Source organism: Xenopus tropicalis, chromosome 7 (assembly GCF_000004195.4).
Source record: "Xenopus tropicalis strain Nigerian chromosome 7, UCB_Xtro_10.0, whole genome shotgun sequence".
NCBI lineage: Eukaryota > Metazoa > Chordata > Amphibia > Anura > Pipidae > Xenopus > Xenopus tropicalis.
Genome location: NC_030683.2, coordinates 130,067,966 through 130,094,221, shown reverse-complemented (window position 1 = coordinate 130,094,221; position 26,256 = coordinate 130,067,966). Strand labels below are relative to the sequence as shown.

General features: G+C 47.4%; 1 protein-coding gene and 6 non-coding genes across 7 annotated transcripts in view; all 7 read right to left on the bottom strand.

Annotated features, from left to right (window-relative positions):
* The window catches only part of akr7a2 (aldo-keto reductase family 7, member A2), a 59,958-nt gene extending 45,843 nt beyond the window's left edge, over positions 1-14,115 (bottom strand). The window contains 4 exon segments of the mRNA NM_001039732.1: positions 10,795-10,891; positions 11,363-11,467; positions 12,221-12,408; positions 13,822-14,115. Of these exon segments, the coding sequence (NP_001034821.1) occupies positions 10,795-10,891; positions 11,363-11,467; positions 12,221-12,408; positions 13,822-14,086 (655 nt within the window). The 5' untranslated portion in view covers positions 14,087-14,115.
* Positions 1,312-1,368, bottom strand: LOC116412599. The gene has a single exon (XR_004223828.1). It is a non-coding gene; the product is annotated as a U7 small nuclear RNA (small nuclear RNA).
* On the bottom strand, positions 2,047-2,103 carry LOC116412490. Its single transcript, XR_004223738.1, has one exon. It is a non-coding gene; the product is annotated as a U7 small nuclear RNA (small nuclear RNA).
* Positions 2,407-2,463, bottom strand: LOC116412486. The gene has a single exon (XR_004223734.1). It is a non-coding gene; the product is annotated as a U7 small nuclear RNA (small nuclear RNA).
* On the bottom strand, positions 8,320-8,378 carry LOC116412500. Its single transcript, XR_004223748.1, has one exon. It is a non-coding gene; the product is annotated as a U7 small nuclear RNA (small nuclear RNA).
* On the bottom strand, positions 9,087-9,143 carry LOC116412596. The gene has a single exon (XR_004223826.1). It is a non-coding gene; the product is annotated as a U7 small nuclear RNA (small nuclear RNA).
* LOC116412492 lies at positions 9,468-9,524 on the bottom strand. Its single transcript, XR_004223740.1, has one exon. It is a non-coding gene; the product is annotated as a U7 small nuclear RNA (small nuclear RNA).
* Positions 14,116-26,256: the final 12,141 nt, after the last annotated feature.

Here is a 26,256-nt window from a genome sequence, read left to right as displayed (position 1 = left end):
CCAAGAGCAGTGCCCCCTAGTACATTGGTGCCAAGAGCAGTGCCCCCCTAGTAAATTGGTGCCAAGAGCAGTGCCCCCCTAGTACATTGGTGCCCAGCAGCAGTGCCCCCCTAGTACATTGGTGCCAAGAGCAGTGCCCCCCTAGTACATTGGTGCCAAGAGCAGTGCCCCCCTAGTACATTGGTGCCCAGCAGCAGTGCCCCCCTAGTACATTGGTGCCAAGAGCAGTGCCCCCCTAGTACATTGGTGCCCAGCAGCAGTGCCCCCCTAGTACATTGGTGCCAAGAGCAGTGCCCCCCAGTACATTGGTGCCCAGCAGCAGTGCCCCCCAGTACATTGGTGCCAAGAGCAGTGCCCCCCTAGTACATTGGTGCCCAGCAGCAGTGCCCCCTAGTACATTGGTGCCCAGCAGCAGTGCCCCCCAGTACATTGGTGCCAAGAGCAGTGCCCCCCAGTACATTGGTGCCCAGCAGCAGTGCCCCCCAGTACATTGGTGCCAAGAGCCAGCCCCCCTAGTACATTGGTGCCCAGCAGCAGTGCCCCCATAAGTCAGTGTGCCACGTGGACCCCCTAATACATTGGTGCCCAGCAGCATTTTACTTCTGCTCTTCGGCGGCTTCTCCGGTGGCTTCAGCAGCATCGTATCCCTCAGGCGCGCCGCCTCTGCACTTCTGCCTACACGCGACCGCACACAGGCCCTTTTATAACGTTGCGCCCCGTGCGTACTGACGTCACCCGTACACACAGGGCGCAACCAATGACAGGGCCCGGATTTTATTAAAGGGGGCCCGAGCTACTAAGAAAAACTGTAGCATCGCCGGGCCCCCTTTGAAAGTAAAAATTGCGGCCCTGCCTACGGCACACCAGTCAGCATCTCGCGGCACACTAGGGTTGAAAAACGCTGGTTTAGTATATATATCTGTACTGTAACAGGGGGCTGTATTAGGGCAGATCTGGAAAGGGGCAGGAGATCATGTGACTGCCTCTCCCTAAGGGGCAATAGCATTAGGTTCACTGTGATTAAAACATATTACTTGCAGAAGTCTGGGATATGTAGAGAAAAATTTGAAGGGAGCAATTTGCTGCGATGAAGCCTGTTAGTAAAAGAGAACATATTTTGATTTCTGTGATCCCAATGTTAATCTATGGAAGGCATTTAGAGGAGATTTGTAGCCAACAGTGATAATTCATTTACTCATAATGACCGCAAATCTCCTTTATTTACAAAAAATCTGAAAAAATCATAAAATATACAATATGAAAAAAATGCTTGCAAGAATAAAAAGTTAAACCTATTATTGTACTGCGAAGTGGGGCTCCTACACAGTAAGAACCTGCTGGACAAATAGTAAAAGAGCTGTAACACTTACCTACACTCTCCCTACTAACTGTATCCCACTCAGTACCCCCCTGTGCCCCTTAGGGAGAGGCAGTCACGTTTCCCCCCCCAGACCTGCCCCAATGGATCCCCCACTCACAGTACAGGTATAAACTGAACTACATACATTATAAGCTCTGAAACCCTTTAATAATGTGATAAAATTAAATATACGAGAACAGAGAATTTTAATTGGTGCTGAGTTTCCAATATGTAAATTAGTTGCACCATGGCTTGGGTGTATACTGGCATTTTTAAAGACAAGTAAACCTTGAAAAAAAAATGTTGCTCAGTGTGCCTTTCTTAGCATGAGTGTGGGTATGAGGGCAGTTTTTGTACCCGTCCATAAAAAATGCCTGGAAGAAATTTTATTGAAAAAAATAATGACCGTGTGACCCCAGCCCCAGCCTAGGAACGTCTTTTATTGTACAGACACCGGATTTATATACCAGCTGTCTAAAACTGCTGATATCTGAAAAACAGCTAAAACTAGTTGTATAGGAGACTTGTTCTTGAGTTGTCGGCTCTTGACAGAGTCATATTTCCATACTGCCTCTCCCTAAGGTGAACAGGGGGGAACTGAGTGGGATACAGTTAGTAGGGAGAGTGTAGCATCATGGGACATTATCAGGCAATAAAAAAAACAAATCTATCTTTGTACAGAGATGTGAGGCTCCTACAGAGTAAGAACCTGCTGGACAAATAGTAAAAGAGCTGTAACACTTACCTACACTCTCCCTACTAACTGTATCCCACTCAGTACCCCCCTGTGCCCCTTAGGGAGAGGCAGTATGTAAATTAGTATGTAAATGTGTCTCTGTCATGCAATGACCACAAGAAGTAGTCTACTATACAACTTTTTTTCATTTGCATTCATTCTCTAGTTTTAGCTTTTTCTGAGATATCAGCAGTTCTAAAAAGCTGGTATGTTAACAAAAAATTATAAATAATATTAAAAAAAAAAAAACTAGAATATGAAGAAAAGGCTTCCAAGAAAAAAATCTTCAACCTATTTTTGTACAGAGATGTGGGGCTCCTACACAGTAAGAACCTGCTGGACAAATAGTAAAAGAGCTGTAACACTAACCTACACTCTCCCTACTAACTGTATCCCACTCAGTACCCCCTGTGGCCCTTAGGGAGAGGCAGTCACATGATTCTGCCCCAGTACAGGCATATGGACTACATGGATGAGAAATGAATGGAAAAGGATGCTACGCATTAGAAAGTTTGAGAACAAACTTCATGCTGGTTTAAAAAATTATAAGTCACTGAATGAAATCTGATTGGCTGTTGTTGGCTCCATCCAGGTTTTCTAATCCTGGACCCCAGTTATATTGTAAAAAACACTGCGCAATGTCTGGGGACCCTGGTTTTAATAGAGTTTGATTGGCAGCAATATAAATTTCCCCACTGAAAATCAATAACTGGTGGTTGGTGGATCTGCCTAAATTGCTCTGGGATTTGTAGTCCAGCAACAACGTTTAGTTGAGCAGTGCAGCACGGTTTAGTTCCCCTTGAAGACAACAAGGACTCCATGTCCCACTTCTTCCTTCTCCACTTTGGCTCACACTAGCGTGGGACAGCCCCTACCCGTGCCACTAGGCCAGTCCGACCACAAAATGGCCACCCCTTGAGCTCGCCAATCAGGCTCCATGCCTGGTCAGAAGAATAGGAACTTGGCTCCTCCCCTCCTACAGTGCCAGGGATGGTAAATACCCACAAAGCCATACTAAAGTGTTGTACAGCGTTGGCACTAATGTTCTAATATAATCACTAGGAGTGACTGGCTTGGGTATATCAGTGCGGGGGGGGGGGGCAGTATAACTGTTGGACTAAAGGCTAACGCCAGGCTATGTGTAAATATCAGCAACAACTGCAATGCCCATTAACTCTTTTACTGCCAAGCACGTATGGCATACGTGCTGGCAGTAAAAGGGCTTAAACGCCAACGACGTGTCTCATACGTCGTTGGCGTTTAAGCGCTGCCCTCTGCAGCGGCGGCATGTGCCGCCGCTGCAGAGGGCTTCTAACAATGACAGCCCCCCTGGGCAATGTGCCAGGGGGGCTGTCATCAGGGTCCTGCGAGCCGATCGCTCGCAGGACCCTCCAGGAAGCAGCAGACGCGATCGCATCGCGTCTGCTGCTTCCTGCTTCCTCCCTCTCCCCCAGCGCCGGCCCAAATGAGGAAGGAGGCGATCGGTCTTCAGGAACAGGTAAGGAGTTTTTTTTTTTCTTGCATTTACACACTTTTACACACTTATACACACATTTACATACATTTATACACACTTACATACATTTACACACACTTACAGCACACATTTTAGCATTTCTTTATTTTTTATTTTTTTTCATTTTTCACACTTTTATACACTTATTTACACTCATATACACACTTACACACTATCACACAACTTTTACACATGTACACACATGTATACACAAACACTTTGGGTTTTTTTTGTTTTGCTTTTTTTTTTTTTTTTTTTTCATTTTACCACTTTGTTTTTATTTTCTTTTACCTAAAAACTGTTTATTTTGACAGCGTAACTATTGGATCAGATATTCTGGCCACTAATTACACTGTCATGTGACTTATTTTGTTGTTTCACTGATTTGCACAATTTTTGTGGTTTTATCACATTTTATCCCTATATAAGTGTTCCTGATCTGTTTTTAGCGTAGCTTTGCCAGGTGTAACTTTGGTGTACAAAAATAACTTTACCTATTTTGAATTCATCAGAATGTGTACTTTCCAAAAATATATGGTTTTCTGGGGGTCACTGTATAGTTAGGGGGGGTTACTGCACATAATACACTGACAGGGGGCTCTGTGTGCAAAAGCTGAGTTGGCAGGCGAGAAATCCTTATGCGCTATTTTCATTTTGGGTTCAGTACATACCGCAGACTTTGGTATATCTATGCATATTGGGCATCAAACTGTTCAGTAGGCCTCTGGTGTTCCTATTTGGGGTGACTTGCCTTTGTACGCAAGAAATTGTGTGAGATAAATGCGGCAAATTGCAACATTTTTAGGCGATTTTCTGAAATGTCATAAAAACCGATAACTTTAGGAAAGCTTTGCGGCTTGGTACTTTGGTGTAGAAAGGACTCTTTACCCTTGTTGGATTTGTCAGAATGTGTACTTTCCAAAAATATATGGTTTTGTGGTGGTCTCTGTATAGTTAGGGGAAGTTTTGGCACATAATACACTGACAGGGGGCTCTGTGTGCAAAAGCTGAGCTGGCAGGCGAGAAATCCTTATGCGCTATTTTCATTTAGGGTTCAGTACATACTGCAGACTTTGGTATATCTATGCATATTGGGCATCAAACTGTTCAGTAGGCCTCTGGTGTTCCTATTTGGGGTGACTTGCCTTTGTACGCAAGAAATTGTGTGAGATAAATGCGACAAATTGCAACATTTTTAGGCGATTTTCTGAAATGTCATAAAAACCAATAACTTTAGGAAAGCTCTGCAGATTGGTACTTTGGTGTAGAAAGGACTCTTTACCCTTGTTGGATTTGTCAGAATGTGTACTTTCCAAAAATATATGGTTTTGTGGGGGATCTGTATAGTTAGGGGAAGTTTTGGCACATAATACACTGACAGGGGGCTCTGTGTGCAAAAGCTGAGCTGGCAGGCGAGAAATCCTTATGCGCTATTTTCATTTAGGGTTCAGTACATACCGCAGACTTTGGTATATCTATGCATATTGGGCATCAAACTGTTCAGTAGGCCTCTGGTGTTCCTATTTGGGGTGACTTGCCTTTGTACGCAAGAAATTGTGTGAGATAAATGCGACAAATTGCAACATTTTTAGGCGATTTTCTGAAATGTCATAAAAACCGATAACTTTAGGAAAGCTCTGCGGATTGGTACTTTGGTGTAGAAAGGACTCTTTACCCTTGTTGGATTTGTCAGAATGTGTACTTTCCAAAAATATATGGTTTTGTGGGGGTCACTGTATGGTTAGGGGAAGTTTTGGCACATAATACACTGACAGGGGGCTCTGTGTGCAAAAGCTGAGCTGGCAGGCGAGAAATCCTTATGCGCTATTTTCATTTTGGGTTCAGTACATACCGCAGACTTTGGTATATCTATGCATATTGGGCATCAAACTGTTCAGTAGACCTCTGGTGTTCCTTTTTGGGGTGATTTGTCTTTATCTGATCTTTATCAAGAAATTGTGAGAGATAAATGCGGCAAATTGCAACATTTTTATGCGATTTTCGAAATGTCATATAAATCTGCAAACTTAGGAAAGCTTTACAGCTTGGTACTTTGTAGCAATAAGAAATATTTACCCATTATAGATTCGGGGGGATGTGTATTTTCCAAAAATATATGGCTTTCTGGGGTGAATGTACTTTTTTTGTAGCATTATCCCACATAAAGGATGTAAATGTGTTGATTTTGCAGGAGCTGAAATGATAGATCATATGGGGGTATGTTCCCATTGGGGCCCCTACATGCCACATACTTAGGTAAACCTATACATATTGGGCATCAAACTGTTCAGTGGACCCCTGGCATTCAAATTTAGGGTGTTTTATCTTGGTACCTAACACTATGTGGGAGATAAGATGCTGCAAAGTGGAAGCTTTGAGGGGATTTTTGGAAATGTCATCAAAATTGCTAACTTTAGAAAAGCTGTGCGGCTTGGTACTTTGGAGTAGAAAGACATGGGTACCCATTTTAGATTCGGGGGAATGTGTACTTTCCAAAAATATATGACTTTCTGGGGTGAGCGTACTTTTTTGTAGCTTTATCTCACATATAATGATGTAAATGTGTTGATTTTGCAGGAGCTGAAATGACAGAAATGACAGTATATATGGGGGTATGTTCACATTCGGGCCCCTACATGCCACATACTTGGGTAAACCTATACATATTATACATATTGGGCATCAAACTGTTCAGTGGACCCCTGGTGTTCAAATTCAGGGTGTTTTATCTTGGTACCTAATTCTATGTGGGAGATAAGATGCTGCAAAGTGGAAGCTTTGAGGGGATTTTTGGAAATGTCATCAAAATTGCTAACTTTAGAAAAGCTGTGCGGCTTGGTACTTTGGAGTAGAAAGACATGGGTACCCATTTTAGATTCGGGGGAATGTGTACTTTCCAAAAATATATGACTTTCTGGGGTGAGCGTACTTTTTTGTAGCTTTATCCCACATATAATAATGTAAATGTGTTGATTCTGCAGGAGCTGAAATGACAGAAATGACAGTTCATATGGGGGTATGTTCACATTGGGGCCCCTACATGCCACATACTTAGCTAAACCTATACATATTGGGCATCAAACTGTTCAGTGGACCCCTGGCGTTCAAATTCAGGGTGTTTTATCTTGGTACCTAATGCTATGTGGGAGATAAGATGCTTCAAAGTGGAAGCTTTGAGGGGATTTTTGGAAATGTCATCAGAATTGCTAACTTTAGAAAAGCTGTGCGGCTTGGTACTTTGGAGTAGAAAGACATGGGTACCCATTTTAGATTCGGGGGAATGTGTACTTTCCAAAAATATATGACTTTCTGGGGTGAGCGTACTTTTTTGTAGCTTTATCCCACATATAATAATGTAAATGTGTTGATTCTGCAGGAGCTGAAATGACAGAAATGACAGTTCATATGGGGGTATGTTCACATTGGGGCCCCTACATGCCACATACTTAGCTAAACCTATACATATTGGGCATCAAACTGTTCAGTGGACCCCTGGCGTTCAAATTCAGGGTGTTTTATCTTGGTACCTAATGCTATGTGGGAGATAAGATGCTTCAAAGTGGAAGCTTTGAGGGGATTTTTGGAAATGTCATCAGAATTGCTAACTTTAGAAAAGCTGTGCGGCTTGGTACTTTGGAGTAGAAAGACATGGGTACCCATTTTAGATTCGGGGGAATGTGTACTTTCCAAAAATATATGACTTTCTGGGGTGAGCATACTTTTTACTAGCTTTATCCCACATATAATGATGTAAATGTGTTGATTTTGCAGAAGCTGAAATGACAGAAATGACAGTTCATATGGGGGTATGTTCACATTGGGGCCCCTACATGCCACATACTTAGGTAAACCTATACATATTGGGCATCAAACTGTTCAGTGGACCCCAGGCATTCATATTTAGGGTGTTTTATTTGGTTACTTTATGACCTGTAGGAGATAAGATACTATAGACTGGAAGCTTTGAAGCGATTTTTAAAAAAAATCACAAATTTTGATAAAAACCAATAACTTTAGGAAAGCATTGCGACTTGATAGTTTGGAGTAGACAGACAGTTGTGCCTATTCTGTATTCCCCAGAATCTGTTCTTTCCAAAAATGTACAATTTTCTGGGATAAACCTTCTGTTAGTGGAATTTTGGCCTTGAAATCCAAAGTATGCAGTTTTTTTGGAGCAGGGCTTTGGGAATTTGGTAGTGTACTGCTGGGAGTTTTTGACCTATACAAGTGAGAAATCTCCATAAAACTATATATATTTGGTATTGGCACGTTCAGGAGACATGGGACTTTCCAAATCAGTTGTATATTCGTGCATAAAATAATTTTTGTTTCTAGTATGTGTGATTATATTATGGAAAATTTGATTTTTTTTGCATTTTTAGACATTTAGAAGCCTATATCTTGTTACAGAATTGGAATTACACAAAAATTCTACCATATTTTGAAAGCTTAGGTTGTTCTGAAAAAAACGATATATTGTTTTCCTTGGTAAACTAAGAGTCCCCCCGAGGAAAGGCCCCTAAAGTGAAACAGTGCAAAATGTTCAAAAACTGTCTGGCAATACAAGTTCCGCTTTGACCAAAATGGCTGGCAGTAAAAGGGTTAACTACTCACTGTGACTCCTATAACAAAACATTACAAGAAAACCTAGAATATAAAAGAAACCCTTCATAGAACAAAAACTCAAATCTATTATTGTACAAAGTAAGTGGAGCTCCTACACAGTAAGACCCTGCTGGACAAATAGTAAAAGAGCTGTAACACTTACCTACACTCTCCCTACTAACTGTATCCCACTCAGTACCTCCTCTGTGCCCCTTAGGGAGAGGCAGTCACATTTCCCCCCCCCCAGACCTGCCCCAATGGATCCCCCACTCACAGTACAGGTATAAGCTGAACTACATACAGTATGGGCTCTGAAACCCTTTAATAAAGTGATAAAATTAAATATACGATCAAAACGCAGAACAGAGGATTTTAATTGGTGCTGAGTTTCCAATAGTAAATTAGTTGCACCATGGCTAGGGTGTATACTGGCATTTTTAAAGACAAGTAAACCTTGAAAAAAAAAAGTTGCTCAGTGTGCCTTTCTTAGCATGAGTGTGGGTATGAGGGCAGTTTTTGTACCCGTCCATAAAAAATGCCTGGAAGAAATTTTATTTAAAAAAAATAATGACCATGTGACCCCAGCCCCAGCCTAGGAACGTCTTTTATTGTACAGACACCGGATTGATATACCAGCTGTCTAAAACTGCTGATATCTGAAAAACAGCTAAAACTAGTTGTATAGGAGACTTGTTCTTGAGTTGTCGGCTCTTGACAGAGTCAGATTCCCACTGCTCACCTTAGGGAGAGGCAGTATGTAAATATGAGTGGGATACAGTTAGTAGGGAGAGTGTAGCATCATGGGACATTATCAGGCAATAAAAAAAACAAAAAAAAAAACAACTCAAATCTATCATTGTACAGACATGTGGGGCTCCTACACAGTAAGAACCTGCTGGACAAATAGTAAAAGAGCTGTAACACTTACCTACACTCTCCCTACTAACTGTATCCCACTCAGTACCCCCCTGTGCCCCTTAGGGAGAGGCAGTATGTAAATCAGTATGTAAATGTATCTCTGTCATGCATTGATCACAAGAAGTAGTCTACTATGCAACTTTTTTTTTGTTTATTTGCATTCATTCTCTAGTTTTAGCTTTTTCTGAGATATCAGCAGTTCTAAAAAGCTGGTATGTTAATAAAAAATTATAAAAAATATAATATTATAATATTTAAAAAAAAAAAAAAAACTAGAATATGAAGAACAGGCTTCCAAGAAAAAAATCTTCAACCTATTTTTGTACAGAAATGCAGGCTCCTACACAATAAGAACCTACTGGACAAATAGTAAAAGAGCTGTAACACTTACCTACACTCTCCCTACTAACTGTATCCCACTCAGTACCCCCCTGTGCCCCTTAGGGAGAGGCAGTCACATGATTCTGCCCCAGTACAGGTATATGGACTACATGGATGAGAAATGAATGGAAAAAAAATATTATACTTATTGGTGTTGACTGTTGCCAAATCATGTGTTTGGTACATGTTTTCAACATTAAAATTACATTAAAAAACAGGAAATCTGTGGCCACACCTTCAAATGATTGCAGGGAAATAGCCACAACACATGACCCTAATCTGGGCCAATTAAGGCTGGCAACTTGGCCCCTCCTGACCATATCGGCAGTTTATAGGCCCATGTATAGGGCCCCTGGGGGAGCCAATATCTATCAAACAAGTAAGAAAATCCCATCAGGTGAGGACTGACCAAATCAGGCCCATCATGTGACCATGGCTGCTCCCCATGCAGATCCATTCACTGGCTCCTCATTTCCTCTTTAATTAAACTGAGATAAGTGGAAGGGCCAAGCAGCAATCTGAACATGGACATCCAAGGTCTTTCACAATGAGACCCACCCCTACAGCTCAGTTTCAGAACCTTTGTGTCTATTGTTCCTGATCCTTTAGATTATAAGCTCTTGCGAGCAGGTCTCTCAGATCCTCCTTCCTCATTATGAAACCCTTGTGTGGTAATTTAACTTATCTGTATTACTGTAAAGAGCTCTATAAACTGGTAGTACTATATATATATATATATATATATATATATATATATATATATATATATATATATATATATATATATATATATATATATATATGAGGCTGTCATACATATATCCATAGAAACCACATCAAAATTGAGCTTTTTTTATAGACAAGGCAATTTACAGCACCGTGTTTAGTGACCACTAGATAGCACTCTATGCACAGGGACGGAAGGAACAAAATCAACATGGCAGCTTCCAGGCATAAATACAAAGGAGCAGAAAAGGAATGCTCTTCCCCCCCAATACTTATGGTATATGCATCTAAAGGCTCTTTGTTTGTGCAGATATTCCCTGAGTTCATGATTGTTTATGATGATGAGGGTTATGGTTCAGCCCAAACTAACTACAGCTATAATGCCCCCCACTCTAGTTTTGCGGATCAATGGTAGGCGTATTAACCCCAAGATCCCGTGATGCTGCACACATAGTAAAAAGGTAGGTAAAAAAACAAAAACTGGTACTTACTGTAGTAATATTTGTCATTAATAAATGCATGAGTGAAAAAAGCTAACAGCTTATTACTTACCAGCCAGTGGGTTGTAGGCATAGAACCTCATTCCCAGTTGCCTCAGGCAGGGCAGAAGCTCTGTCTCCACTTGCCTTGTGGTTGCATTGTACATGCCCTAAGGGTAAAATATATATGATATTAGCAGTCACTGAGGGGTTCTGTGCCCCCCATATAAAGACACAAGGCTGCAGGCTGAGTTATACAGGGAACTCTGAGTATCACTCATGTATTATAAGGGATAATGTACCCCCTACTGTAAATGATAAGGATATTAGCAGTCACTGAGGGGTTCTGTGCCCCCCATATAAAGGCACAAGGCTGCAGGCTGAGTTATACAGGGAACTCTGAGTATCACTCATGTATTAGAAGGGATAATGTACCCCCTACTGTAAATGATAAGGATATTAGCAGTCACTGAGGGGTTCTGTGCCCATATAAAGGCACAAAGGCAATGGAATAAGGAAGGAATCCCACATTCCTCAGTGCTTAATGGGCAATGGCACACTAAGCAATTTTGGGACATATTATTTAGTAGCCCAAACAAGCAGGGCCCAAATGCCCTCTATAGAAAGCGCCAGTGTATTACCTGGTACACAGTGGGCAGCACCCAATTCCTCTGTTTGCAAATGCAGTAAATTTCCATCACCTCCCAGGCAGCATAATTGGACAGCCCCAGTTCCTTGAACTTGCCCTGGAAAGAAAATAGAGTTTTTGTGTGATGCGGTGACTGACAATGCACATAGATAGCAGGGTAATCTAAACCTCTGACCTCAAGGTGGGCAATTAAAGGGACACTATCATGATTTTTATGGCGTTGGAGTTCTTACTATTGAGTGCTATTCTGATACCTACTGGGAGCTGCTATCTTGCTCCCTTCCCATTGTTCTGCTGATCGGCTGCTGGGGGGTGAGGGGGGGGGGATATCACTCCAACTTGCAGCGCAGTAGTAAAGTGTGCCTGAGTCTGAGCTTTCAGCCAGCGCTACACATTAGAACTGCTTTCAGCTAACCTATTGTTTCTCCTACTCCCATGTAACTGGAGGAGTCCCAAGCCGGACTTGGATTTCTTACTATTGAGTGCTATTCTGATACCTACTGGGAGCTGCTATCTTGCTCCCTTCCCATTGCTCTGCTGATCGGCTGCTGGGGGTGAGGGGGGGGATATCACTCCAACTTGCAGCACAGCAGTAAAGTGTGAGTGAAGTTTATCAGAGCACAGGTCACATGGCTGTGGCACCCTGGGAAATGAAGAATATGGCTAGCCCCATGAAAAAAAACAGATTACAATGCAGGATTCTGCTGGAGAAGCTCTATTAACTGATGGGTTTTGTAACAAACATGTTTCTCATGACAGTGTTCCTTTAAGTCATATTTAATTACATTTATTGTTGTGAAGCAATGCACTATCCTACACAAAGAGTGGAGAGGAACGAACTAGTACTCACCTCCTGGTACAGCTGTTGGCAAGCGCCCAGGGTCTCCTCTACGGGAGTTTGGTGATCGGGCGCGTGCAGGTAGAAGAGATGGACGCTGGGAGTTTGCAGTTGCTGAAGAGACTTCTCCAGTTGTTGGCGCACACTCTCGGGCTTCAGGGTATTCCCTCCCCAGGGATTTGCTTTGGTTGCCATTTTGACTGATAAAAATAAAAGCAGGTGTTGGGAGGTGTAGTTACACAGGCACCTATGTAGAAAACAAGGCACTGATACACAACACACACCTGTGGGCCTGATCAGAATAAAATGGCCACTGAATAAAACACCTAGAAATTAGGGTTGCTACCCAGCCAGAATTTGACCAGCCTATCTGGTAAATCACCAGCTAGGACCAGTGCCAGGGTTGGACTGGGAGGTGCAGGGCCCCCACTGTGGCTTCCAAACCCCCTGCAGGGGACCCCATTACACGCCGGACCCCCTCCCCTGTGCGCACGTAAATCCAACGTACCCTCAGCGCGTCAGGGGAGGGAGACCTGCTGCCTGGGGGAGCGCCCAACAGGTAAAAGGACAGCACAGAAGAAGAAATAGGACTAAAGTGAAGTAACAATAACCATAAAGTGTCACCACAACGCTGTAAATCTCACACTGACACCTTTTCTAGCAAAAAATATATATTTTTATCTTTTTTTCCCTGTTAACGGGGTGGTTCACTTTTAAGATAACTTTTAGTACGTTATACAATGTACATATATATCTCCAATGTATATATATCTCCAGCTTTCAAATGGGGGTCACTGACCCCGGCTGCCAAAAACCTATTGCTCTGTGAGGCTCCAGTTTTATTGTTATTGTTACTTTTTATTCCTTATCTTTCAATTCAGTCCCTCTCCTATTCACATTCCTGTCTCTCATCCAAACCACTCCCTGGTTGCTAAGGTAATTTGGACCCTAGCAACAGGGCGTCACTGACCCCGGCAACCAAAAACCTATTGCTCTGTGAGGCTCCAGTTTTATTATTATTGTTACTTTTTATTCCTTTCTATTCAGTCCCTCTCCTATTCACATTCCTCTTATTCAAATGACTGCCTGGTTGCTAAGGTAAACAAGACCCTAGCAACAGCGGCTGCAAATACATAACCTGTCAGATTTTGTAAAATGGGAGCTGTATTTATGAGATGTGGCCACAAAACTTCGCAGCTATACATTTCTTTGTGTCTCAAACGTTGGGAGGTAATTATTACTCTGACTGTGTATCTGGAATCACTACCATAAAGTAAGGCAGGGCCCCTGTTTCTCTTAGAAAGGAAATAATCAAAAGAACGAAAATACATTCCCACTCACATACCCAAACTCAATTACACTACTTTCCATAACTTTAGTCATCTTTTAAACAGAAATAAAACACTTCTCAAACTTTTGTTATAACAAGCCTTCATCTACTATAAAGCAATGTCCCGCCCCTGACGAAAAGACCTATTGATTCTGGACCGCCTCTTCCGGTTTAGATACCAAGCCTCGTTGTAGAGTTGTAGCCACGCCCTCTTATCACTCTTGGTCGTCTCTGATTGGCGGAGGCGTGTCGCGCTAAATCTCCACATTTGCGACCCGTTTACCTTGGGAGCCGAGTTCCATTCGCCCCAGTATCCGCTCCGTCTCTCCCTCCGCGTACATTAGCGCCGTGTCCAACTCCTCATGGCCGCGCCTGAGAAAGTCCCGCACCGTCTCACCGCTGCACTTCTCGTCCATCCGCCTCCCGAACTCCATGGTGCCCAGTACGGTGCCGGGCAGCTGGGGGGCGGCGGCTGCAGAGAGAGACATGAGGGCACGGACGGGACCGGTGACAGTACGGGGAGACAGCCGGGAGCGGAGCACTGACATACCCCAGTCACGTGTTTGCTTCCCAGGAGCGAAGGGCAACAGGGAGGGGCTAGTGATATAAAGTCCCGCCCCAAGGGGATCAGCCCCTAATATCCCGCCCCTGTTAGAAGCCCCAGGTGTGCTGTGTCTATAAACTGCGCTCTGAGACCCGAAATATGTTCTGCCCCTCCCACTGAGTCCCAGATATGAACTGCCCCTCCTACTGAGCCCCAAATATAAACTGCCCCTCCCACTGAGCCCCAAATATGAACTGCCCCTCCCACTGAGCCCCAAATATGAACTGCCCCTCCCACTGAGTCCCAAATATGAACTGCCCCTCCCACTGAGCCCCAGATATGAACTGCCCCTCCCACTGAGCCCCAGATATGAACTGCCCCTCCCACTGAGCCCCAAATATGAACTGCCCCTCCCACTGAGCCCCAGATATGAACTGCCCCTCCCACTGAGTCCCAAATATGAACTGCCCCTCCCACTGAGCCCCAGATATGAACTGCCCCTCCTACTGAGCCCCAAATATAAACTGCCCCTCCCACTGAGCCCCAAATATGAACTGCCCCTCCCACTGAGCCCCAAATATGAACTGCCCCTCCCACTGAGTCCCAAATATGAACTGCCCCTCCCACTGAGCCCCAAATATGAACTGCCCCTCCCACTGAGCCCCAGATATGAACTGCCCCTCCCACTGAGTCCCAAATATGAACTGCCCCCTCCCACTGAGCCCCAAATATGAACTGCCCCTCCCACTGAGCCCCAAATATGAACTGCCCCTCCCACTGAGTCCCAAATATGAACTGCCCCTCCCACTGAGTCCCAAATATGAACTGCCCCTCCCACTGAGCCCCAAATATGAACTGCCCCTCCCACTGAACCCCAAATATGAACTGCCCCTCCCACTGAGCCCCAAATATGAACTGCCCCTCCCACTGAGCCCCAAATATGAGCTGCCCCTCCCACTGAGTCCCAGATATGAACTGCCCCTCCTACTGAGCCCCAAATATGAACTGCCCCTCCCACTGAGCCCCAAATATGAACTGCCCCTCCCACTGAGCCCCAAATATGAACTGCCCCTCCCACTGAGCCCCAAATATGAACTGCCCCCTCCCACTGAGTCCCAAATATGAACTGCCCCCTCCCACTGAGCCCCAAATATGAACTGCCCCTCCCACTGAGCCCCAGATATGAACTGCCCCTCCCACTGAGTCCCAAATATGAACTGCCCCTCCCACTGAGCCCCAAATATGAACTGCCCCTCCCACTGAGTCCCAAATATGAACTGCCCCTCCCACTGAGTCCCAAATATGAACTGCCCCTCCCACTGAGCCCCAAATATGAACTGCCCCTCCCACTGAACCCCAAATATGAAACTGCCCCTCCCACTGAGCCCCAAATATGAACTGCCCCTCCCACTGAGCCCCAAATATGGACTGCCCCTCCCACTGAGCCCCAAATATGAACTGCCCCTCCCACTGAGCCCCAAATATGAACTACCCCTCCCACTGAGCCCCAAATATGAACTGCCCCTCCCACTGAGCCCCAAATATGAACTGCCCCTCCCACTGAGCCCCAAATATGAACTGCCCCTCCCACTGAGTCCCAAATATGAACTGCCCCTCCCACTGAGCCCCAAATATGAACTGCCCCCTCCCACTGAACCCCAAATATGAACTGCCCCTCCCACTGAGCCCCAGATATGAACTGCCCCTCCCACTGAACCCCAGATATGAACTGCCCCTCCCACTGAGTCCCAAATATGAACTGCCCCTCCCACTGAGCCCCAGATATGAACTGCCCCTCCCACTGAGTCCCAGATATGAACTGCCCCTCCCACTGAGTCCCAGATATGAACTGCCCCTCCTACTGAGCCCCAAATATAAACTGCCCCTCCCACTGAGCCCCAAATATGAACTGCCCCTCCCACTGAGTCCCAGAATTGAACTGCCCCTCCCACTGAGTCCCAGATATGAACTGCCCCTCCTACTGAGCCCCAAATATAAACTGCCCCCCCCCACTGAGCCCCAAATATGAACTGCCCCTCCCACTGAGTCCCAAATATGAACTGCCCCTCCCACTGAGTCCCAAATATGAACTGCCCCTCCCACTGAGCCCCAAATATGAATTGCCCCTCCCACTGAGTCCCAATATGAACTGCCCCTCCCACTGAGTCCCAGATATGAACTGCCCCTCCCACTGAGCCCCAAATATGAACTGCCCCTCCCACTGAGCCCCAAATATGAACTGCCCCTCCCACTGAGTCCCAAATATGAACTGCCCCTCCCACTGAGTCCCAAATATGAACTGCCCCTCCCACTGAGCCCCAAATATGAACTGCCCCTCCCACTGAGCCCCAAATATGAACTGCCCCTCCCACTGAGCCCCAGATATGAACTGCCCCTCCCACTGAACCCCAGATATGAACTGCCCCTCCCACTGAGTCCCAAATATGAACTGCCCCTCCCACTGAGCCCCAGATATGAACTGCCCCTCCCACTGAGTCCCAAATATGAACTGCCCCTCCCACTGAGCCCCAAATATGAACTGCCCCTCCCACTGAGCCCCAGATATGATCTGCCCCTCCCACTAAGTCCCAAATATGAACTGCCCCTCCCACTGAGCCCCAAATATGAACTGCCCCTCCCACTGAGCCCCAAATATGAACTGCCCCTCCCACTGAGTCCCAAATATGAACTGCCCCTCCCACTGAGTCCCAAATATGAACTGCCCCTCCCACTGAGCCCCAAATATGAACTGCCCCTCCCACTGAGCCCCAAATATGAACTGCCCCTCCCACTGAGTCCCAAATATGAACTGCCCCTCCCACTGAGCCCCAAATATGAACTGCCCCTCCCACTGAACCCCAAATATGAACTGCCCCTCCCACTGAGCCCCAGATATGAACTGCCCCTCCCACTGAACCCCAGATATGAACTGCCCCTCCCACTGAGTCCCAAATATGAACTGCCCCTCCCACTGAGCCCCAGATATGAACTGCCCCTCCCACTGAGCCCCAGATATGAACTGCCCCTCCCACTGAGTCCCAGATATGAACTGCCCCTCCCACTGAGTCCCAGATATGAACTGCCCCTCCTACTGAGCCCCAAATATAAACTGCCCCTCCCACTGAGCCCCAAATATGAACTGCCCCTCCCACTGAGTCCCAGATATGAACTGCCCCTCCCACTGAGTCCCAGATATGAACTGCCCCTCCTACTGAGCCCCAAATATAAACTGCCCCCCCCCCACTGAGCCCCAAATATGAACTGCCCCTCCCACTGAGTCCCAAATATGAACTGCCCCTCCCACTGAGTCCCAAATATGAACTGCCCCTCCCACTGAGCCCCAAATATGAATTGCCCCTCCCACTGAGTCCCAATATGAACTGCCCCTCCCACTGAGTCCCAGATATGAACTGCCCCTCCCACTGAGCCCCAAATATGAACTGCCCCTCCCACTGAGCCCCAAATATGAACTGCCCCTCCCACTGAGTCCCAAATATGAACTGCCCCTCCCACTGAGCCCCAAATATGAATTGCCCCTCCCACTGAGTCCCAATATGAACTGCCCCTCCCACTGAGTCCCAGATATGAACTGCCCCTCCCACTGAGCCCCAAATATGAACTGCCCCTCCCACTGAGCCCCAAATATGAACTGCCCCTCCCACTGAGTCCCAAATATGAACTGCCCCTCCCACTGAGTCCCAAATATGAACTGCCCCTCCCACTGAGCCCCAAATATGAACTGCCCCTCCCACTGAGCCCCAAATATGAACTGCCCCTCCCACTGAGCCCCAGATATGAACTGCCCCTCCCACTGAACCCCAGATATGAACTGCCCCTCCCACTGAGTCCCAAATATGAACTGCCCCTCCCACTGAGCCCCAGATATGAACTGCCCCTCCCACTGAGTCCCAAATATGAACTGCCCCTCCCACTGAGCCCCAAATATGAACTGCCCCTCCCACTGAGCCCCAGATATGATCTGCCTCTCCCACTAAGTCCCAAATATGAACTGCCCCTCCCACTGAGCCCCAAATATGAACTGCCCCTCCCACTGAGCCCCAAATATGAACTGCCCCTCCACTGAGTCCCAAATATGAACTGCCCCTCCCACTGAGTCCCAATATGAACTGCCCCTCCCACTGAGCCCCAAATATGAACTGCCCCTCCCACTGAGCCCCAAATATGAACTGCCCCTCCCACTGAGTCCCAAATATGAACTGCCCCTCCCACTGAGCCCCAAATATGAACTGCCCCTCCCACTAAACCCCAAATATGAACTGCCCCTCCCACTGAGCCCCAGATATGAACTGCCCCTCCCACTGAACCCCAGATATGAACTGCCCCTCCCACTGAGTCCCAAATATGAACTGCCCCTCCCACTGAGCCCCAGATATGAACTGCCCCTCCCACTGAGCCCCAGATATGGAACTGCCCCTCCCACTGAGTCCCAGATATGAACTGCCCCTCCCACTGAGTCCCAGATATGAACTGCCCCCTCCTACTGAGCCCCAAATATAAACTGCCCCTCCCACTGAGCCCCAAATATGAACTGCCCCTCCCACTGAGTCCCAGATATGAACTGCCCCTCCCACTGAGTCCCAGATATGAACTGCCCCTTCCTACTGAGCCCCAAATATAAACTGCCCCCCCCCACTGAGCCCCAAATATGAACTGCCCCTCCCACTGAACCCCAGATATGAACTGCCCCTCCCACTGAGTCCCAAATATGAACTGCCCCTCCCACTGAGCCCCAGATATGAACTGCCCCTCCCACTGAGTCCCAAATATGAACTGCCCCTCCCACTGAGCCCCAAATATGAACTGCCCCTCCCACTGAGCCCCAGATATGATCTGCCCCTCCCACTAAGTCCCAAATATGAACTGCCCCTCCCACTGAGCCCCAAATATGAACTGCCCCTCCCACTGAGTCCCAAATATGAACTGCCCCTCCCACTGAGTCCCAAATATGAACTGCCCCTCCCACTGAGCCCCAATATGAACTGCCCCTCCCACTGAACCCCAAATATGAACTGCCCCTCCCACTGAGCCCCAAATATGAACTGCCCCTCCCACTGAGCCCCAAATATGAACTGCCCCTCTCACTGAGTCCCAAATATGAACTGCCCCTCCCACTGAGCCCCAAATATGAACTGCCCCTCCCACTGAACCCCAAATATGAACTGCCCCTCTCACTGAGCCCCAAATATGAACTGCCCCTCCCACTGAGTCCCAAATATGAACTGCCCCTCCCACTGAGCCCCAGATATGAACTGCCCCTCCCACTGAGCCCCAGATATGAACTGCCCCTCCCACTGAGCCCCAAATATGAACTGCCCCTCCCACTGAACCCCAAACATGAACTGCCCCTCCCACTGAACCCCAAATATGAACTGCCCCTCCCACTGAGCCCCAGATATGAACTGCCCCTCCCACTGAGCCCCAGATATGAACTGCCCCTCCCACGGAACCCCAAATATGAACTGCCCCTCCCACTGAGCCCCCAAATATGAACTGCCCCTCCCACTGAGCCCCAAATATGAACTGCCCCTCCCCACTGAGCCCCAAATATGAACTGCCCCTCCCACTGAGCCCCAAATATGAACTGCCCCTCCCACTGAGCCCCAAATATGAACTGCCCCTCCCACTGAGCCCCAGATATGAACTGCCCCTCCCACTGAGTCCTAAATATGAACTGCCCCCTCCCACTGAGCCCCAAATATGAACTGCCCCTCCCACTGAGCCCCAAATATGAACTGCCCCTCCCACTGAGTCCCAAATATGAACTGCCCCTCCTACTGAGCCCCAAATATAAACTGCCCCCCCCCCACTGAGCCCCAAATATGAACTGCCCCTCCCACTGAGTCCCAAATATGAACTGCCCCTCCCACTGAGTCCCAAATATGAACTGCCCCTCCCACTGAGCCCCAAATATGAATTGCCCCTCCCACTGAGTCCCAATATGAACTGCCCTCCCACTGAGTCCCAGATATGAACTGCCCCTCCCACTGAGCCCCAAATATGAACTGCCCCTCCCACTGAGTCCCAAATATGAACTGCCCCTCCCACTGAGCCCCCAAATATGAACTGCCCCTCCCACTGAGCCCCAAATATGAACTGCCCCTCCCACTGAGCCCCAAATATGAACTGCCCCTCCCACTGAGCCCCAAATATGATCTGCCCCTCCCACTGAGTCCCAAATATGAACTGCCCCTCCCACTGAGCCCCAAATATGAACTGCCCCTCCCACTGAGCCCCAAATATGAACTGCCCCTCCCACTGAGTCTCAAATATGAACTACCCCTCCCACTGAGTCCCAAATATGATCTGCCCCTCCCACTGAGCCCCAAATATGAACTGCCCCTACCACTGAACCCCAAATATGAACTGCCCCTCCCCACTGAGCCCCAAATATGAACTGCCCCTCCCACTGAGCCCCAAATATGAACTGCCCCTCCCACTGAGTCCCAGATATGAACTGCCCCTCCCACTGAGCCCCAAATATGAACTGCCCCTCCCACTGAGTCCCAAATATGAACTGCCCCTCCCACTGAGCCCCAAATATGAACTGCCCCTCCCACTGAGCCCCAAATATGAACTGCCCCTCCCACTGAGCCCCAGATATGAACTGCCCCTCCCACTGAACCCCAGATATGAACTGCCCCTCCCACTGAGTCCCAAATATGAACTGCCCCTCCCACTGAGCCCCAGATATGAACTGCCCCTCCCACTGAGCCCCAAATATGAACTGCCCCTCCCACTGAGCCCCAAATATGAACTGCCCCTCCCACTGAGCCCCAGATATGAACTGCCCCTCCCACTGAACCCCAGATATGAACTGCCCCTCCCACTGAGTCCCAAATATGAACTGCCCCTCCCACTGAGCCCCAGATATGAACTGCCCCTCCCACTGAGCCCTAAATATGAACTGCCCCTCCCACTGAGCCCCAAATATGATCTGCCCCTCCCACTGAGTCCCAAATATGAACTGCCCCTCCCACTGAGCCCCAAATATGAACTGCCCCTCCCACTGAGCCCCAAATATGAACTGCCCCTCCCACTGAGTCTCAAATATGAACTACCCCTCCCACTGAGTCCCAAATATGATCTGCCCCTCCCACTGAGCCCCAAATATGAACTGCCCCTCCCACTGAACCCCAAATATGAACTGCCCCTCCCACTGAGCCCCAAATATGAACTGCCCCTCCCACTGAGCCCCAAATATGAACTGCCCCTCCCACTGAGTCCCAAATATGAACTGCCCCTCCCACTGAGCCCCAAATATGAACTGCCCCTCCCACTGAACCCCAAATATGAACTGCCCCCTCTCACTGAGCCCCAAATATGAACTGCCCCTCCCACTGAGTCCCAAATATGAACTGCCCCCTCCCACTGAGCCCCAAATATGAACTGCCGCTCCCACTGAGCCCCAAATATGAACTGCCCCTCCCACGGAACCCCAAATATGAACTGCTCCTCCCACTGAGCCCCAAATATGAACTGCCCCTCCCACTGAGCCTAAATATGAACTGCCCCTCCCACTGAGCCCCAAATATGAACTGCCCCTCCCACTGAGCCCCAGATATGAACTGCCCCTCCCACTGAGTCTCAAATATGAACTACCCCTCCCACTGAGCCCCAAATATGAACTGCCCCTCCCACTGAGCCCCAAATATGAACTGCCCCTCCCACTGAGCCCCAAATATGAACTGCCCCTCCCACTGAGCCCAGGCTGTCCCCTTTATTCCCTACTAAACCCCAGCTGTACTCCCTCCACCGTTAAACTTCAAAATACTGATCTGTCTATAATGTAAAAATCAAGGGGCAAATATTCTCTCTTCCCTATAAACCCCAAGTGTGCATTGCCCCTCCCTCTGGGCCCCAAATATGAACTGCCCCTCCCACTGAACCCCAGATATGAACTGCCCCTCCTACTGAACCCCAAATATGAGCTGCCCCTCCCACTGAGCCCCAAATGTCATTTGAGCATTAAAGGGGATATAAACCCAACCATAACGCTGCCCCACTGCGCCCCCTAGTGTTGCTATAGTCGTAATTCTAGATGCAAGGAAATTCCCCAATGAGAATTCTACTGAGCAACAATGTGAGTGTAAGTGCAAGAGAAGTGACCAATGAGAATGCTGATTCCCAGCACTGTGTCAGGCCCCTTGCTGGTACCTTACATATAGAGATAATTATGTCCCTAACATTTGGCACCTCCAGGGGGCGCCACTGCCATGAAGGGCCTGGCAAGTTACCCCCAGTGAATTTTGACTTTCTTTCTCCTTTAAACCCCAACTGTGTTCTGCCCTTCACACTGAGCCTCGGCTCTTCTCTGCCCCTCCCACAGAAGCTCAGCTCACTAGAACCCCAATGGTTCTGACCCCCCAGCATTTTCTCTAAACAGCCATGTATATATGGGTAATTATATAGCAAGCCAATGTTGTTGTTGCTGCAGCATTGTATGGGGAGAGGGGCCCTGCACTGAGACAGTTCTGATACTGCCATGTAGATAACAAGGGCCAATCTGTGTGGCTGTGGCCCTTAGGGGCCCTGAGGGGATCTGAAATCGGCCAGATCTCGATCGGGCAGGTTAAACATAGTCGGATCGGGGACTGCATCAGCTCGTTGATGCAGTCCCTGAACCGACTTTGCCTATACCCGTTGTTAGAATTAGCCTGGATTCTCCCGATATCGAACACCCATAGGTGGGGAATATCGGGAGAAGATCCGCTCGCTTGGTGACATTGCCAAGCGAGCGGATCTGAAGGTGTATGGCCACCTTAAGAGCAAAGACACACAGAGCTACTTAGTAGCAGCTGTTTGTCATGGCTACAAAAACAGACAGACTGATAACTGTCTCTACGTGTGTTTAGCAGAGGCAATTCTCAGTATTGTCTATGGCAGGGGGTTTTCTGGAGTTTAGTAGCTGTAACAAGTAGCTGCTGCTAAGTAGCTCCGTGTGTCTTCACCCTAAGAGCAAAGACACACAAAGCTACTTAGTAGCAGCTACTTGTCATGCCTACTAAATGCCAGAAAATCCCCTGCCATAGACAATACTGAGAATTGCCTCTGCTAAACACACGTAGAGACAATTATCAGTAAATGATCTGCATTGTCTTTAGTAGCAGTGACAAGTAGCTGCTACTAAGTAGCTCCGTGTGTCTTCACCCTAATACAGAATGTGAGTAGATAATGCAGAAAACATCACTTTCCCTGGGGCATTAGATGAGGGAGCAATGGTGAGAATAATGCATTAGCTGTGGGACTGGGCATACAGTGCTATTCGTTACACCTGTAGTTTATATCAAGGTGGGTGCACAAAGTTTTGGGGTGCCCCTTCCGCTGTATGGGGGGCTGCTGCTGTGCTCAGCAAAATCAACAGTCATCATCTAAAATGCCATCGGCCCAAAAGAAAATGCAACAAGTCCAACAAGTTTTGCAAAATGTGCTGAGAAATGTCCTAATGACCCGTCCCATAATGCTCTCTGCTTCCCCAGGCTAAAGGCCAAGTTACCCCTCCCACATAGGGAACCTGGGAAGGCAGTTTGGGATCTATTCTTTTTAAGCCATTTTAGTTTTTCAGGATAAATGTATCCGGATTGGTTGCAGATCACCTTATCCTATTGGATGACTGCTTATGGGAAGATTTGTGCAGCGCCTGTTAAAGGAAAACTAAACCCTGCGGCACAGCGCGGCTCAACCAAACGTTACTCAGCTGTTGCCGGACTACAAATCCCAGAATAATGTAACATATAATGAAGGGGGAGGCATGCTGGGAGCTGTAGTCCAGCAACATCAGGGTTGTATTCTTAAAGCAATATTGCCCAATAAAACGGCATTAAAATGCAAGAAATCCCCCAATGAGAATCCCAGCTGATGTGAGTAAATCCGGCTCCCTGTTCTCTGTTCCTGCAATTGGAGTTGGAAGCAATAAGCACAGTTTCCCAGCACTGAACAAGTCTGTCCCTTTATCCCCATGTCTGATTCCTGTGCCATATAATGAGGGGAAAATGCCATCATTATCTCTATATGTAAGGTACCAGCAAGGGGCCTGACACAGTGCTGGGAATCAGCATTCTCATTGGTCACTTCTCTTGCACTTACACTCACATTGTTGCTCAGTAGAATTCTCATTGGGGAATTTCCTTGCATCTAGAATTATGACTATAGCAACACTAGGGGGCGCAGTGGGACAGCGTTATGGTTGGGTTTATATCCCCTTTAAATGTGATACAAAACCCCAAACACTTGATAAAAATGGAAAATTTTTCCAGTAAATAATTTCTCAAGCTTTCTATGAAATCCCTGGAAGTAAAGAACAGGGAAAGCAGTGTTAGACTCTCATTGGATAATGGAATGGGAACCCTACGGGGCTGAGCCCGGGGCGGCCGATGCTGATCAGAACGTACTCAGGTCACACTGTACTGACACTTAAATAGAATCACAACATGTTTTCAAGTTTCCTGTTTTCCCTCCCTGCAGCCTCGGGGAGATTATTGTGCAGCTTTATGTTCCTTCTGTGCGGCAGCCCTGTCATTAACCAGTTCCAGCCAAGTGAGAATTACCAGCAAATGGTACTATTGTCATCCTTGTTCCCCACCCCCAACCCCCATGCAGTCTATAAAGTCATCAGTTTGCCAGAATTTTAAAGGGGAACTAAACCCTGCTGCTCATTGGTCACTTCTCTTGCACTTACAGTCACATTGTTGCTCAGTAGAATTCTCATTGGGGAATTTCCTTGCATCTATTATTACGGTTTTTGGCAACTTTATAGCAAAACTAGGGGGCGCCGTGGGGCAGCGTTATGGTTGGGTTTATATCCCCTTTAAAGTTTCCATTTTATTTCTTTTCTGTTTCCAGTGCGACCAACTGTAAAGTGGGCGGAGCTAGGACCAACTTGCAGGGGACCCCTTACAATAGAACTACGGCTTCTGATTGTAGAGGAACAATGGCCTGTCGGCCTGTCGGTCTCTGCCCCATAGAGCTTACAATCTAAGTGAGTATGTATGTATGTATAACTTTATTTATAAATGGTGACTGCGAATACAGTTTATTCTCTAGGGAAAGCTGTTGATTGGTCTCTTCCAGACCAAACTGGCAGCTCATTGGCCCATCCATGAGTCCTATCCTATAGCCTCCCCCCAACCTGGATATATATCCATAAAGTTCTGTAGGACAAGGGCCACATTTTCTCTTCATCCTCTCCAAAGGGTCTCCATAGGCCCACGGTATGATCCAGTCATTGGCCATGCATGTGGGTGGGCAAATCAGGTAAAAATCCAGTAGCCAAACAAGCCGATGTAAAAGAGAGCTGCACAGTTTGGGGTATTTGCGGACACACTGCTGGTGTTTGTTTGCCCCCGGTGAGTTTCGGGTCTCCCGGGGGGGGGGGGGCATCTTGCTGTGTAGGAATAATAGGAACAGAAGGGGCTTTTCATTGTCCCGTCCCACCAACCCTTCGTTCCTAATCATTAGCCAACCTTGGGCAACTGCATAGCTCCTCCGAGTGCCCCGTAGCACAGTAAGGCCGGGGGCAGACTGATTCCTCTTGGTTGGCCGGACACAACCCTTCCCTATTCATTACCTGAGTGCAGGGCAAATAACTCCCGCCCATTATTCTGTGTTTGGGCAAATACCCTCTGGCAGGGCCCCTGGTGCACTCTGGGCTTACAGACGGTGGGTCAAGTGCTAATCAGTGGTTCTTAGGGGCAACTGAAGGGCATTTCCCTCTAGTTGCCCAGCATATTGCCATGGATTTATAAAATCACTAAGTTAGGGGCCCCTGTATTGAACTCATGATTTCCATAGAGTGCAGTTAGGAACCATGCTTCCAGTTTCTCCCATTCTGATTGGTTCCCCTTTGATAGCCAGGGAGACATGAACCTGTAATCACTTCCCTACAGCGCTGCCATACTGCTGCCATACTGCTGTTACTCTAATGCCATGCTGCTGCCATACTGCTGCCACACTGCTGCCATTCTGCTGCCATACTGCTGCTACTCTAATGCCATGCTGCTGCCATACTGCTGCCACACTGCTGCCATTCTGCTGCCATACTGCTGCCATACTGCTGCTACTCTAATGCCACGCTGCTGCCACACTGCTGCCATACTGCTGCTACTCTAATGCCACGCTGCTGCCATATTGCTGCCACACTGATGCCAATAATCCTAC